The 15,649-nt window shown below is 41.2% G+C and overlaps 2 protein-coding genes, 1 long non-coding RNA gene and 1 gene segment (V, D, J or C); 3 read left to right on the top strand and 1 right to left on the bottom strand.

Annotated features, from left to right (window-relative positions):
• Window positions 1-468, top strand: LOC135549294 (immunoglobulin kappa variable 4-1-like). The segment is given in 2 exon segments: window positions 1-49; window positions 170-468. Coding segments are annotated over 2 exon segments (348 nt in total).
• Window positions 469-2,268: 1,800 nt separating this feature from the next.
• On the top strand, window positions 2,269-3,174 carry LOC135549293 (apelin receptor A-like). Its single transcript, XM_064979308.1, has 2 exons — window positions 2,269-2,493; window positions 2,635-3,174. Exons 1-2 carry the CDS (start codon window positions 2,269-2,271, stop codon window positions 3,172-3,174), a joined length of 765 nt encoding a protein of 254 aa, XP_064835380.1.
• Window positions 3,175-8,313: 5,139 nt separating this feature from the next.
• LOC135549879 (zinc-binding protein A33-like) lies at window positions 8,314-10,832 on the bottom strand. The gene is made up of 6 exons (XM_064980253.1): window positions 10,307-10,832; window positions 9,990-10,085; window positions 9,662-9,892; window positions 9,524-9,546; window positions 9,321-9,439; window positions 8,314-9,046 (listed from the first exon to the last, which is right to left on the bottom strand). The coding sequence occupies exons 1-6, from the start codon at window positions 10,706-10,708 to the stop codon at window positions 8,517-8,519; spliced, it is 1,401 nt and encodes a 466-aa protein (XP_064836325.1). The 5' UTR covers window positions 10,709-10,832; the 3' UTR covers window positions 8,314-8,516.
• LOC135549880 (uncharacterized) lies at window positions 9,887-11,814 on the top strand. The gene is made up of 2 exons (XR_010457034.1): window positions 9,887-9,943; window positions 11,423-11,814. It is a non-coding gene; the product is annotated as an uncharacterized LOC135549880 (long non-coding RNA).
• Window positions 11,815-15,649: the final 3,835 nt, after the last annotated feature.

Genomic DNA, 15,649 nt, shown 5'->3' with positions numbered 1-15,649 from the left:
ATGACTTTCATCCCCATCTTCATCTGGACTCTGGTCTGTTACGCACAAGGTGAGAGACATTTTAACATTTTCAGTATGCAAGCAGCATGTTGTAAATGTGGAATTACGGTTATAATCTTCCAACTATGTTACCTTCCTATATGTGATGTTCCCTTTTATCTCTCTGCAGGGTCTTGGGGCCAGTATGTATCAACTCAGTCTGCAGCTCAATCAGTCCAGCCTGGTCAAATCACTCAGTACACTGGCTCACAGTATTACCTGGCCTGGTACCATCAGACGTCTGGAGAAGCTCCTAAACTCCTGATCTATTACACATCAGACAGGTTCACAGGAGATTCCACCTGGTTCAGTGGCAGTGGGAGAGGAAATGGTGTTGACTTCACTCTGACCATCAGTGATGTCCAGGCTGAGGATACAGGAGTTTACTACTGTCAGAGTCACCACAGTGGTCCTGTGTTCACACAGTGACTTAGAGCAGCACAAAAACCTCCCTCAGTCAGAGTCCACTGCTTCACTTTCCTTCAGGGTTTAAAGTTATTTCACCACGTGCACAGGATACAACACGTATTAAATAGTACAGTGAAATTCTTACCTTGAGAGCCGTTTCCCAACAATGCAGTGATGATAATACTACTACTACCAATAATATATATAATAATATAGAACATAGAATAATACCAAAAAAAACGCACAATGTCGAAGATGTGTGTTAAAGAAACACAATAATGCAAGTATATATATATCTTTGTGTATCTCCAAATAAATGTGCTTTATACAAATGTCCAGTTGTTGTCAATAGCTTCCCAAATTAAGATAACAGAAGATAGATCTCTACTAGAATCTGTTGCAGGGAAGAATTGTCAGACATATGTGTATAGGTGGCAGGGAAGTCAGGCGCAGGAGAGTCAAACGGAGTGTAAAATGGAGTCTTTTAATAATGTCCTAGTAACATGCTCCATAACACTAAACAGAAAAAGGAACATAAACAAATATGGGTACGAAGACCCGTCGCGCACCTATACAACAAAAATACTACACTGACAATAAACAATCTCTGACAAAGACATGAGGGGAAACAGAGGGTTAAATACACAACAGGTAATGAATGGGATTGAAAACAGGTGTGTGGGAAGACAAGACAAAACCAATGGAAAATGAAAAATGGATCAATGATTGCTAGAAGACCGGTGATGTCGAACGCCGAGCACTGCCCGAACAAGGAGAGGCAACGACTTCGGAGAAGTCGTGACAAGAATTGTAGTTTTTCTAGCCTTATTTTGCTAACTAAGGCCATATATTCAAAGAGAGCCAACAACACAGATATGGATTAAATGCATTACACATCCATTTATCTGTCAAAATATCAAATCATTAAAACTTTTCACACAAGATAAAATCACATAAAAAATATGGATTATTAAATGTGGGAAAAATATATAACTGTGTGGATTGCCCCTAGACACACCTACTATCTGGGGTGGCAGGGTAGCCTAGTGGTTAGAGCATTGGACTAGTAACTGAAAGTTTTTTTTGCAAGTTCAAATCCCTGCAAGTTTGCAAGTTCAAATCCCTGAGCTGACAAGGTACAAAATCTGGCGTTCTGCCCCTGAACAGGCAGTTAACCCACTGTGAAAATAAGAATTTGTTCTTAACTGACTTGCCTAGTAAAATAAAGGTAAAATATATATTTTTTTAAAATCCACTTTATATGTTTTGTCTATAGCTTCAAACTATCTTCTCAGTGTCATGTGTCTATTGATGAGAATTAGGTTGAGTGTAGCCTTATTGACACAATTGGAAGTATCTAATTGTTAACCACAAACACAAATCCCTCTCTCTCTCTCTCTCTCTCACTCACTCACTCACACTCACACCAAGGCTCAGACTCAAGCTCACACACACACACACACACACACACACACACACACACACACACACACACACACACACACACACACACACACACACACACACACACACACACACACACACACACACACACACACACACACACACACACACACACACACACACACACACACACACACACACACACACACACACACAGAGAGCTTTGTCAGGAGGAAGCTGACCAGAGGCAGTTAACCCACATCAGTTTCCATATTATCACTCTGTTACAAGACTTCAAGAGAAGATAACAAACTTGTGAGGATTTCAAGAACGAGAAACTAAAGAATTAGATGTCTAAAGTCTACTGTCTTCCAGACAGCTCTTAGATCTCATATTCTTTCACGGACCACGGTGAATATGAACTCCTCCAGCAACTCCAGCTTGAACTCCACTTGGATTCCGGATGGCGTGGTTTCGGGCCGCCTGATATGGAGCATCATCATGGGGCTGTGCTGTGTTCTAGGCCTCCCTGGTAACATAGGTGTCCTGGTGGTCATCCTGCGCCGCTCGTCCCGACTCCTCAACTTCACCCTGTGCCTCATGCTCAACCTGGCTTCCTCCAACATCCTGTGCCTGGCCATGGTTCCTGTGTTGATCTACCATATCCTGCATGCCTGGATTCTGGGCTGTGCAGCATGCAAGTTAGCCACCTTCCTGCTCTAATTCAGCCTGTGCTGTAACGTGCTAACGGTTACTCTATTCGGTGTCCATCGCCTCCTCCAGGTCCTCTACCCTCAGATGTGGAACAGGCTGGGGCGCAAGGGGGAGGTAGTGCTGCTCCTGGCCCTGTGGGGGCTCGCCTGTGCTCTGACTGCCCCCACTGTTGTCACTCGTGATGTGGTTGATGGCGAGCTCAAGTGCCAGCGACACACGGGCTCTGATGCTGAAAGAGTTGCTGTCCTCGTCTCGGAGACAGTTTTATGGTTTGTGGTCCCGTTCTCTGTGCTTGTCACGTCCTACTGCCGCCTCCACCGGCGGGTGAACCAGACGGCGCTGTTCAGCAGTGCAAAGATGACGTGGCTGGTCACCAGTGTGGTGGTCGCCTTCTTCATCCTCTTGATCCCTGTGCACATTGTCAATATGGTAGACATCACCTGCATTGTGCAACATACTCCCCTGACAGAGTTGTCAGTTGCGCTTCGGTGCCACAGAAACGCGGTAGCGAGTGTCGCCCGGTGCTTTATGGTTATTAACAGCTGCCTGGACCACTTCCTGTACGCCTTCGCCTTGCGGAGGATCCGTGAGCAGCCCAAGTCATCGTAGAGGGGCGACAGCAGGATGCAGGTCACACATGTCTGATGTTTGAAGCTGTGCTCTGCTGGTGTGAGCAAAAGCATGTGACTGGAATGCCAACCCCTAATTCTAACCCTCGGCCTACCCATAATCAAGCCCCCTAACCCTAACCTTAACAAATCAGGGTACTCTCAAAAATAAATATACTTTTTAGGTGTTTTTAGAGCAGCCAAATGAGAGTCCCATTGGCCCTGCTATTTTGTCCCCAACAAAACCTACATTTTGGGTTGCTGACTGTATAGGCTGTACTTTCTAGGTATCCATAGGTTAGCCTAGATTTGTTATATTGTTGGTCTCTCGCCCTTCAACCTTGACCTCCATTGGTTAAAGCCTAAATTGTATTGCTTCTGTCAGCTTTCCCATGAATAAATAAATATATTTGGTTATCATGAATACGTTTCTCTTACAGTACATGTACAACTGCTTTGGTTCAGAGGAGCTCCAACTTACCATAGTGGGTTGGAAAATTTCTCTACTTTTGAAGTCGCCTCATTGTATGTCAAAATCAGGGTACTTGAGCAGTGAGCACAATGGAAAAACTCACTAGATCTTTGCAACAACATTTCTGCCTAAATAGATCAATAAAAGCATGCATTTCAAATCTTACCCCACTCTGATGCCCAATATGGGTTCAACTATTTTAGTTTCAGTCTAACCCGCAACAAGAATTGAGCCAAATTGCCAACACTGCCAATAAAAATCATTCTGAACCAAATGAAGATAGAACTTGCCATATGTCAGATGTAACAACACATTTGGTACACGGACAAACAGCCCAAAGGAACATGCCTTTAGGTTCAAAATGAGGAAAAATGCAAAAGACTTTAGCGTATATTGACACTGTATAACATGTTTTCAACACTATAGGCTACATAGTGCTATACAGTACTATACAGTACTTACATGTGACTGAAAAGCCCTTGACACCTCTGATTTTAGGGTATGAATGATATAGCTGTCAGGCCTCCCTCTGCCAGCTATCTTCAATCCCCAGTGTAGATCCAAGTTCATGAGATTGACATACTGTAGTTGAAAACATATTTTGAAACAATAAATCGTTTTTGGGGGGTTATGATCAGGTGGTAAAAATCATGAGCTGACGCACACCCAGCATTTATTGTAGAGGTGCTGACTAACTGTATAAAAAGAAAGAGAGAAAGTAGTACACTCTACATAGATATGAGTCACACACCCTGCATATGCTCCCAACAATTTAATGAGTATATAGAGTGTAACTTTCTCTTTATGCGGTTCTGGGGAACTTGCACATTTTCAGATGTAGGTGGTATATTTTCAAAACTCTAAGTACAAACTCGAAATTCATAACTCTTGTAATGCCCTCTATCTTATGTTCAGAACATTTGATTGTGCATTCATTGGGGTTTCACAGATCTTACACTCTTGAGTTATTCAAGCAAAATCAAGTCTAATTTGCTATTTTGCTATTGAATAGAAAGAATTTTAGGTGGTAAATATCATTTTCAAATTATAGTAGAGTAGGTAAATATCATTTTGAAATTATAGTAGAGAAGGTAAAAAATAATTTTCAAATTATAGTAGAGAAGGTAAATATCATTTTCCACACAGTATTTGACCATATCTTGACATGCACAATGTTTTAAATCTTCAAATAAATGGCAGGTTGTGATTATGTTCAGAAATACAGTGCCTTCAGAAAGTATTCACACCCCTTGACTTGTTCCACATAATTTTTACAGCCTGAATATAAAATAGATGAAAGTCACTGGCCTGCACACAATATCCAGTAATGTGAAAGCCAACTAATGCTCTAAGAAATGTTTAAAAAATAATATAATATAATATTTTTGAGTCACAATGTATTCCATCCTTTTGGTATGGAAAGCCTAAATAAGTTCAGGATAAAAAATGTAGTTATTGAATTGATTAAATACACTTTGGATGGTGTATCAGAAAGACTCACAGCTGTAATCACTGCTAAAGGTGGTTCTACAAAAGTATTGACTCAGGGGTGGGAATACTTATGTAAATTAGCTATTTCTATATTTAATTTTCAATACATTTATAAAAGTTTTCCAAAGCATATTTTCACTTGCTCATTTTTGGGTATTGTGTGTAAATGGGTGAGAATGCAATCATTTTAATGCATTTTCAATTCAGGCTCTAACACAACAAAATGTGGCATAATTCAAGGTTTATGAATACTTTCTGAAGGCACTGTATGTCAGTCTTATAGTTGTATTATCCTTATACAGTACATACTGTACGTAGGACAAATCATCACAAATAGGGGTATTGTAAAGCAGTTGGCTACTGGAAATCTGTAGCACGTTGTTGTATACCATTTATTATCTGTTGGTGATCAAATTATTGTATCTTTTTAATAAGGTACAAAACAGGTTCCCATGGACAGAAAAACAAGTGATGAGACCGAACAAGACAAACGGTTCCCATTCCTCCCCCGAACCACAGGACTTCCCCAACCCAAAGTTAGATTAGTGGTTCACAATAGCTGTCTTTTTACAGAGTCATGTTGTACGCAATTTCTGCCCCATTCAACATTGTGCAAAATCAGCTTCTCTACTGATACAGTATCGCCTGTCTCTCTGCTTGAAATTCATCAGCTGCTTGGGTATTTTCTGTATACCAGGGAGCTAGTTTCTTATGACAAATGTTTTTGGTTTTTAGGGGTCCGACTGCATCTAGGGTATTGCGCAGGCTTAAATTGAGTTCCTCGGTTAGATGGTTAACTGATTTTTGTACTCTGACGTTGTCACGCCCTGGCCATAGAGAGGCTTTCATTCTTTATTTTGGTTAGGCCAGGGTGTGACTAGGGTGGGCATTCTATGTTCATTTTCTATGTTTTGGATTTCTGTGGTGTTTGGCCGAGTGTGGTTCTCAATCAGAGGCAGCTGATTGAGAACCATACTTAGGTTGCCTTTTCCCACCTGTGTGGTATGGGTAGTTATTTTCTGTTTAGTGTGTTTTGCATTTGACGGAGCTGTTTCGGTTGTCTCTTTGTTGTTTTGCATTTTAGTGTTCAGTTTCGAATAAACAATATGAACACGTATCACGCTGCACCTTGGTCCTCACCTTCTTCCACCAACGGCCGTTACAGACGTCCTTGGGTAGGCGGAGGGAGTCTGGAAGAGCATCTAGGAATCTTTGGGTTGTCTGAGAATTTATAGCACAACTTTTGATGATCCTTGGTTGGGGTCTGAACAGATTATTTGTTGCGATTGCAAACGTAATAAAATGGTGGTCCGATAGTCCAGGATTATGAGGAAAAACATTAAGATCCAGAACATTTAGGTCCAGAGTATGACTGTGGCAGTGAGTAGATGGGGGAGACATATTGGACAAAACCCACTGAGGCGATGATGGCTCCGAAAGCCTTTTGGAGTGGGTCTGTGGACTTTTACTTCTGAAGTTGCCTCATCGATGCGGTGCCTGTTAATTTATCATTGAATCACAGCCTACTTCGCCAAACGGGTGATTTAACAAGCACATTTGCAAAAAAACACTATCGTTGCACCAATGTGTACCTAACCATAAACATCAACGCCTTTCTTAAAATCAATACACAGAAGTATATTTTTTTAAACCTGCATATTTATTTAAAAGAAATTCATGTTAGCGAGCAATATTAAACTAGAGAAATTGTGTCACTTCTCTTGCATTCTGCGCAACAGAGTCAGGGTATATGCAGCAGTTTTGGCTGCCTGGCTCGTTGCGAACTAATTTGCCAGAAATGTACATAATTATGACATCACATTGAAGGTTGTGCATTGTAACAGCAATATTTAGACTTATGGATGCCACCCGTTAGATAAAATACGGAACGGTTCCGTATTTCACTGAAAGAATAAACATTTTGTTTTCGAAATGATAGAATCCGGATTTGACCATATTAATGACCTAAGGCTTGTATTTCTGTGTGTTATTATATTATAATTAAGTCTATGATTTGATAGAGCAGTCTGACTGAGCGGTGGTAGGCAGCAGCAGGCTCGTAAGCATTCATTCAAACAGCACGTTTGCCAGCAACTCTTCGCAATGCTTCATGCATTGCGCTGTTTATGACTTCAAGCCTATCAACTCACGAGATTAGACTGGCAATATTATAGTGCCTATAAGAACATCCAATAGTCAAAGGTATATGAAATATAAATGGTATAGAGAGAAATAGTCCTGTAATAACTACAACCTAAAACTTCTTACCTGGGAATATTGAAGACTCATATTAAAAGGAACCACCAGCTTTCATATCTTCTGAGCAAGGAACTTAAATGTTAGCTTTTTTACATGGCACATATTGCACTTTTACTTTCTTCTCCAACACTTTGTTTTTGCATTATTTAAACCAAATTGAACATGTTTCATTATTTATTTGAGACTAAATTGATTTTATTGATGTATTAAAAGTGTTGTTCATTCAGAATTGTTGTAATTGTCATTATTACAAATATATATATAAAAATCGTCCGATTAATCGGTATCATCTTTTTTTGGTCCTCCAATAATCAGTATCGGTGTTGAAAAATCATAATCGGTCGACCTCTGTTGATACTGTATATCTCATTGTATTGTATCATCTAATCATACTATTTCATTACGAGGACCATATCACATCAATTAATATAAATTCAAACTCACTCAGGTAGATCAAATCATCAAAAGTATCTTAAATATGATACAGCAATGAGGTAATGTGTCAGTATATGTATATATATATATATGTTTTTGTAATGACTTTCAGACTACACTTGGAAGTGGGTTTCAGAAAGTTTTCTTAATTACAAGGCAATGCTTTGCCCAGAAGGGACATTTCCAGCTTTGCATTGGCAGTGAATGCTTCAGCCCTTCTCTCTCTGCAGGGTCTTGGGGCCAGTATGTATTGACTCAGTCTGCAGCTCAATCAGTCCAGCCTGGTCAAACTGTCTCTATTGACTGTAGCACCAGTGGTAAAGTTACTCAGTACTCTGGCTCACAGTATTACCTGGCCTGGTACCATCAGACATCTGGAGAAGCTCCTAAACTCCTGATAAAATATATTATGTTATAACGGACTAAGCTGTTAAAAATGTTTGCTTTAATCATTGACAACAGTACAGAAGAATGAACACAAGAGCGAATTCAGTCAGTTTAATAGAAATGAATGTTGGCAAAGATGCTAATAGTCAATGAGCCAAAAACATTAGTATTGATTCTCAATAGTGGAAAAGTGAAACGGTCCATTCCATCGAAAACATTATTTCTCTATAATAATGAGATTGATTACCTGTAGTGAACTTGATCACTGATTTAGACGGATGCAGTACCATCTAACTCTGCTAAACCACTGTTACAGAGACCTTCAGTGGTAAGATCTTTAGAGAGTGGAGTTCACAGTAATTACCAACAAATGGAGAGACTCTCTCTGTGAAATGTTGTGTGAACGCGTGTAGACGTGTGTTATTATCAGGGTCCGAGAATGACAGCTTTCCTCTGTCACAGTCCAGATGCACTCTGATCTGCTTAGGTTTCTGTCTCAATGTGATATCAGTGGGTGGAACAGGTGGGCATAATGCCCAGTATTTACCTTCATAATATCCAACACTCCAGTATCCACTCTTTATCAATCCAGACCTCTGGACAGAGTCTGTGATCACACCTATGGTCCAGTTTTCACTCTCCCCAACCTCAACAAGCCAGCTGTGTGTCCCTGAGTTAAAGCCCTCAGAGGCCAGGACAAACTGGAGGTGATCAAACCTCTCTGGGTTGACAGGAAGCCACTGTATATCATCACTGTCTCTCACACTGGTCAGATCTTCAGACAGGCGGAGACGCGGATGGGCAGTATTGGGGTCCAGAGTCACAGGAGCTGAACGTAGAGATTAGATTTCAACTACAGATTAAAATTGACAAGGGCTGGGTTTCTCACTTTCAATGTTTAAAAAAAACATTTGAAATAACACCACAGCTCCATCTAGCTTGTAAAATAACTGGAAACGTTGCCCCATACAAATATAGTAATGCAACAGGATTCACAGAGAGAGAGATTTTGTTTATTTGTTATTGTCTTTGATTTGAATCCTGGCCAAAGTCTTATTGAAGTTGTGTTCATTGGGCCAACATTTTATTGTTTAATTACTTACTATATTGAACAATCTCCTGCATCTTCTCCCAGACTTTGAACTGCAGGTTGCCCAGGTGCTTTGCCACATTGATAAGTGGACCTGAAACCCTCTCTAGATCCGGCATTGTGTACTGGGTTCTGGAAAACATTCAAGAGTAATTGATACTGTGGGATTGGGTTCAGAACCACAGGGAAGATAGAGAAAGGACACAACTAACTTGCCTTTTCATTGTGACCTTGTAGTTCTGTAGAAGAAGAAACAATGTGCAAATTACCAATCAATGTAATCACTACAATCAATGAGATCGATTTAGTTAATCAAGTATCACAAGTAATGTACACATGGATATTAGTACTTACTTGCAAGAATGAGATGTCTTCAGCTCTCAGCTCCTCTTCTATGGCTCTGATTGTTTCAGACAGTGATGATATCTCTCTGCACATCTCTTCAATCTTCTCCTTCACCGTCTTATTCCTCTGCTCCTCTTCCTCCCGCAGTGCAGCTATACTATCTGCCTCTTCATCTCTTAGAAACTGATGAAGCTTTTCAAACTCCTTCTTAATCTGCTTCTCTGTGTGCTGAGCCTGGCTCTGGAGACAGTAAGAGGGATATCTGATAGACCACAGCGTTTATGTGAAGGGGTAAGCTACTGTAGTTTCACATTGTTATATTACTCAGAATTCTTACCGTAATATTTTCTACTGCTTGATCACAGGATCGTATAACTTTGTTAAAGGCCTTCAGGTTTCCCTGTAAGGATTTTAGTGCAGTCTGGAGTTTCTCCTAAAATTGGTAGTAGTTGTAGTGAGCTATTATTGAAATAGCCACATGAAACACAGACAACTTGTTTTACACATTTTCATGAAATGGACCATTGAACCTTCTGACCTCAAATATAAAATATAAAATTGTACACCTAAAATAAAAAAAATTCTATCAATGCAATTTCTCACAAAACACAATTAACCGCCAGTGACCAGCTTAAACCATCCAAGTTTTCATACCTTATAATTCTTAGCAGCTTTATCGATCTGACAAAGGCCGTCGTTGGTGTTTTTCTTTAAGGCCCTACACTTTAAACACAGTAGCTGCTTATCCTCCAGACAGAAGAGCTCAAGCTTCTCATTATGCAGGTTGCAGAGAACCTCAGACTCAGTCGTATCTTCCCGACTCCTCTCCTGTAAGACAGCCTCACACTGCCTCTTCAGATTCAGATCAAGTGGAAGCTCCAGCGATGATCTTCTTCTACAAAGAGGGCATTCCAGCACGTCGTTATGTTTCCACAGTTCCAACAAGCAGACTTTACAGATGCCGTGTCTACATGACAGGATGACCGGGTCCTTGAAGATGTCACAGCACACAGAACAGGAGAGATTCCCCTCTGGGAGAGATACTATGGAAGCCATTTTAAGGAAATCACATCGCACAAGGCCTGTTTAATTACCAGTTTAGAATATCAGTGTTAATGTAAAATCCTTCTGCCGAGTCCTGCACTGAACTTTGCACCCTAACAATACAGGTTGAGGTGTGTGTGTGTTCTTAATTGTCATGGCTTGTCTCCAAGTTCCACCACTGTGTCTTAACCACTTCATGGCTTGATTCACAGTCACTTTATGCCCCAGTGCTATCAAAAAATGTATTTCCTGTCCTTATTCCTGGTGTTACCTGTCCCGCATCATTCTCCTGTCAACTGAGCTATCTAAACTAGGGGACAGCAATAGGAAACTAGCTAACAGGGAAGGCTGAAATGTCACCAGATTGCAAAAGAAAAGACACAACAAGGAAACCATTTGAGTAGCTTTCATTGAGGACAGGTAACCCTTTCATGACCAGGTACCTTTGGTGTGTTTATAGTGTGTTTATAGCCATGATTCTATATACGTGGCTCAGGATGTGTATTTATTGCAGAGATCTAGAACACTGCGGCATCACAGGGGGAAGGTTTGAGCGACATTGTGGCCGGCCCCTTTTAGAACTCCTAAAGTTGACCATGCCAAACAGAATAATGTTCTAGTGAGGGCCATTCTGTGTGGCTGCATCAAATCATTTTGATGATTTTCTGCAGTGATACGCCATCCCATCTGGTTTGCGTTTCATGGGACTATCATTTTTTCCAACAGGACAATGACCCAACACACCTCCAAGCGGTGTAAGGGCTATTTGACCAAGAAGGAGAGTGATGAAGTGCTTCATCAGATGACCTGGCCTCCACAATCACCTGACCTCAATCCATTTGAGATGGTTTGGGATGAGTTGGACCACAGAGTGAAGGAAAAGCAGCCAACTAGTGCTCAGCATATGTGGGAACTACTTCAAGTCTGTTGGAAAAGCATTCCAGGTGAAGCTGGTTGAGAGAATGCCAAGCGTTATTTTTTTGAGCAGTGTATTTTTGATATAACACTTTTTTGGTTACTCCATGATTCCATATGTGTTATTTCATAGTTTTGATGTCATCACTATTAATGTACCATGTCGAAAATAGTAAAAAATAAAGAAAACCCTTGAATGAGTAGGTGTGTCCAAACTTTTGATTGTTACTGTATAAACATAATTCACAACAGTTTTCATACTGGGTAACATGAACGTGTCCAATATGCTGAAGTTCTATAATATACCAGCAGGGTGCATCAGTTCCAAAGCAGTATTTAGACTGCTGGGTCCTTCCTACCATGCGTGGACTCAGTATTTAGACTGCTGGGTCCTTCCTACCATGCGTGGACTTTTTTTGTTTTTGTGGGGGGGGGGGGGGGGTTATTCTATCAGAAAAATAACATATTTGACTTTTAGAAAAACATGTTGGTCAAGCTCAGGCACTTAAATCCTAATAATAATAGGTGGATTGCTCACAGATGGACCATGACACATTTACACCCTGTCTGGGACTATTGCTGATTGATTAGTGCTTTTTGAGGTTGGTTGGGTTTCATTTTGATTATGAAAAAAGAATCACTGTTTTATTTTTCGGTTTAGATTCTTTGGGTTGAATGCTGTAACACAGAATCAAACAACTAATAGAAGTCCCATGATGATAGTGACTGCCCATTACTGCTTATCACTTAGTAACCATCATTTATTCACATTATTTTACTTGACTAAAATATTTCAGTTGTAGAGTATAATCTTTTTTATTTTATTTGATGACTTTATTATTTCATTCCAAGTCATCATCTCATCTCGATAGAGTTGCTGCCTATGCTGTCTGACAAAATAATCTAGTTCTTCAAAGTAAACAAGGCATCATTTTATGACTGCTTAATTCCAACTATCAGTCATTTAGATCATGTATGTTCAGGTAGAGATCTATAGAGTACCATAATACCCATTAAATGTAGCCTTCAAACAATAAAATGTTTCCAATTGTTTTTCCACCATTAATTTTTCCCAAATGTGATTTTAGAAACACTTCAAATAAGGGCTGTGTTTTGTGTAGGCTTACCCTGGCGTGATATTTTGATAACCGTTTAAATCTCTCTAGGACAAGTTTCACACCCTGATCTGTTTCACCTGTCTTTGTGCTTGTCTCCACACCCTCCAGGTGTCGCCCATCTTCCCCACTTATCCTCTGGGTATTTATACCTGTGTTTTCTGTCTGTCTGTGCCAGTTTGTCAAGTCAACCAGTTGTTTGTCTCAGCTCCTGCTTTTCCACAGTCTCACTTTTTCCTCACTTTCCTGGTTTTGACCTTTGCCTGTCCTGACTCTGAGCCCACCTGCCTGACCACTCTGCCTGAGCCCGCCTGCCATCTGGTGCCTTTGCCGCTACTCTGGATTATTATTTTAAGTAGGATTGTAAAAGTAATGAAGAGATTTTGGATACTTTATTTAATGGGTTATACTTCTCATAGAAATTGAATAGCACCTGGGGACATTACAAAATTATTGAAATTGTTAAAATTCACTTTGAGACAGAGCTGCTGGAAAACGTGTGACGAGCCACACCACTTTCAAAGCTTTTTGCAATGAAAAAGTAAATAGGCGTCGTATGTCGCCTCTGTTTTGTCTATCAGTGTTGGGATTAGTTACTTAAAAGTATTACGCATTACTTTGTGTGGAAAGTAACATGTTATAATGTGACTTTCGTGAGAGAAATTTTAACCACTTTGACTGTCGGCCGGAGCAAGGCGAGCCGACCATGGTCTACCAAAGAGAGGCTACTTACTAACTCAGGTTTGATCACTAGTTTCGCCTTCATCTGTGGCGCTGCCTGTGCTAGTCTACAAGTCCTGCACACTAATATGGGCTGGTTAATTAGCCATACTGTAAGCAAACATCTGTACAGATTTCCTATCTTTTCATTCCAAATCTCTCAAGCCGCCAGTTCTGGTTAAAGACCGCACATAGGCTACCCAGACCTATAGGGATGTATAGAGGGCACACTAGCCACTAGACAGGACAGCCCTCAATGAGCTATCACAGAAGCAATCATCTGTCAACATTTCTCCAACCAGCCTTTCTCCACTGGCTGGAGAACTAAATGTGGAGATCGGATCTTGCAAACACGCTTTTAATTGGCACAGTAACAACTACTTTTAAAAATTGGATGAAGTGTTACTTTACTCTGTTAATCATTTAACATTACTTCCAACACTGTCTAGTGAATACAATCCTGTGACTGGGATTTCAGGTAACCCCCACGCTCTCTTTAACAGGTGGATTCACTTGTCATTCACAGTGGTCTCCTAGCTACAGCCTACAGCAGTGTTTCCCAACCCAGGTCCTCCAGTACCCCAACAGTACACATTTTATGTAACCCTGGAAAAGGACTCCTGATTCAACTTGTCAACTAATCATCAAGCCCTCAATGAGTTGAATAAGGTGTGTTTAACAAGAGCTACATCAAAACGGTGTACTGTTGGGGGTATTCAAGGACCAGGGTTGGGGAAACACTGGCCTACAGAGCCTTAACTATTTCTGGTTGCACCATAGAGATCAAGAACTCATCTTTGTATCTGTGACATTATAGAATGTGACAGCATTGTCGGCGCCATTGAGGCGCTCTCCATTTTGAAGTACGATTGGCTTAACCATCCCGATGACCCGTTTGGACACGAATCAAACCGGATCACCAGGAGGGATCAACCAATGAAGTTGGAAGTCCCATCCAGTTGACTATATTAAAATGGACAAAATTGAGGAAATGTTAATGTTGTTGAAACAACAGCTGTGCTGGAATGCTAACAATATGGGTGCTACTTCGAGAACACAAACTCTTGCATCTTTCATAGCAAAGAGCGAGGGAGACTGGAGTAGCGAGGGAGACTGGAGTAGCGAGGGAGACTGGAGTAGCGAGGGAGACTGGAGTAGCAATGGTGGAAGTATTGTGCGATTCTCTCGTCTCGAGTACAGTTGGTGAGAATGAGTGGACGATGGTGAACAGTGGAGTGAAAAGGGCTAAAGTTGGAAATGAACAGCAGTTTATGTTTGGCGTGAGATTAATGAGAAAGGATATTTTTTGGGGGGTGACCTGTTTGCGGCCTCAAAGATGGAAAAGGATGAATTGGGTAAAGGGGGAATCAGTTTGATTGACCAGAAGCGGTATTTGACCAGGCAGAAGCTACTCTTCCTGGGGTCCAGCAAAATTAAGGCAGTTTATACAATTTTAAAAACAAAACATTACAATACATTCACAGATTTCACAACGTAGTGTGTGCCCTCAGGCTCCTACACCACCACTATCACACATCTACAGTACTAAATCCCTTTGATAATCTGAGGACCCATGTCAAATCTTTTCAGGAACATGTTTTGTTGTGCCCTCTTCACGACTGCCTTGGTGTGCTTGGACCATGTTCGTTTGTTGGTGATGTGGACGCCAAGGAACTTGAAGCTCTCAACCTGCTCTACTACAGCCCAGTCACTGAGAATGGGGGTGTGCTCGGTCCTCCTTTTCCTGTAGTCTTCAATCATCTCCTTTGTCTTGATCACATTGAGGGAGAGGTTGTTGTCCTTGCACCACAAGGTCAGGTCTCTGACCTCCTCCCTATAGGCTGTCTCGTTGTTGTCGGTGATCAGGCCTACCACTGTTGTGTAATCAGCAAACTTTAATGATGGTGTTCGTGCCTGGCCGTGCAGTCATGAGTGAACAGGGAGTACAGGAGGGGGCTGAGCACACACCCCTGAGGAGCCCCCGTGTTGAGGATCAGCATGGCGGATGTGTTGTTACCAACCCTTACCGCCTGGGGGTGGTCCGTCAGGAAGTCCAGGATCCAGTTACAAAGGGAGATGTTTAGTCCCAGGGTCGAGCTTTAAGGCCACTATGGTGTTGAACGCTGAGCTGTAGTCAAAGAATAACATTCTCACATAGGTGTTCATTTTGTCCCGGTGGGAAAGGGCAGTGAGGTAGTGCAAT

The sequence above is a fragment of the Oncorhynchus masou genome, chromosome 12 (assembly GCF_036934945.1).
Source record: "Oncorhynchus masou masou isolate Uvic2021 chromosome 12, UVic_Omas_1.1, whole genome shotgun sequence".
In the NCBI taxonomy this organism is placed as follows: Eukaryota; Metazoa; Chordata; class Actinopteri; order Salmoniformes; family Salmonidae; genus Oncorhynchus; species Oncorhynchus masou.
This window is presented reverse-complemented; position numbering and strand designations above follow the sequence as displayed.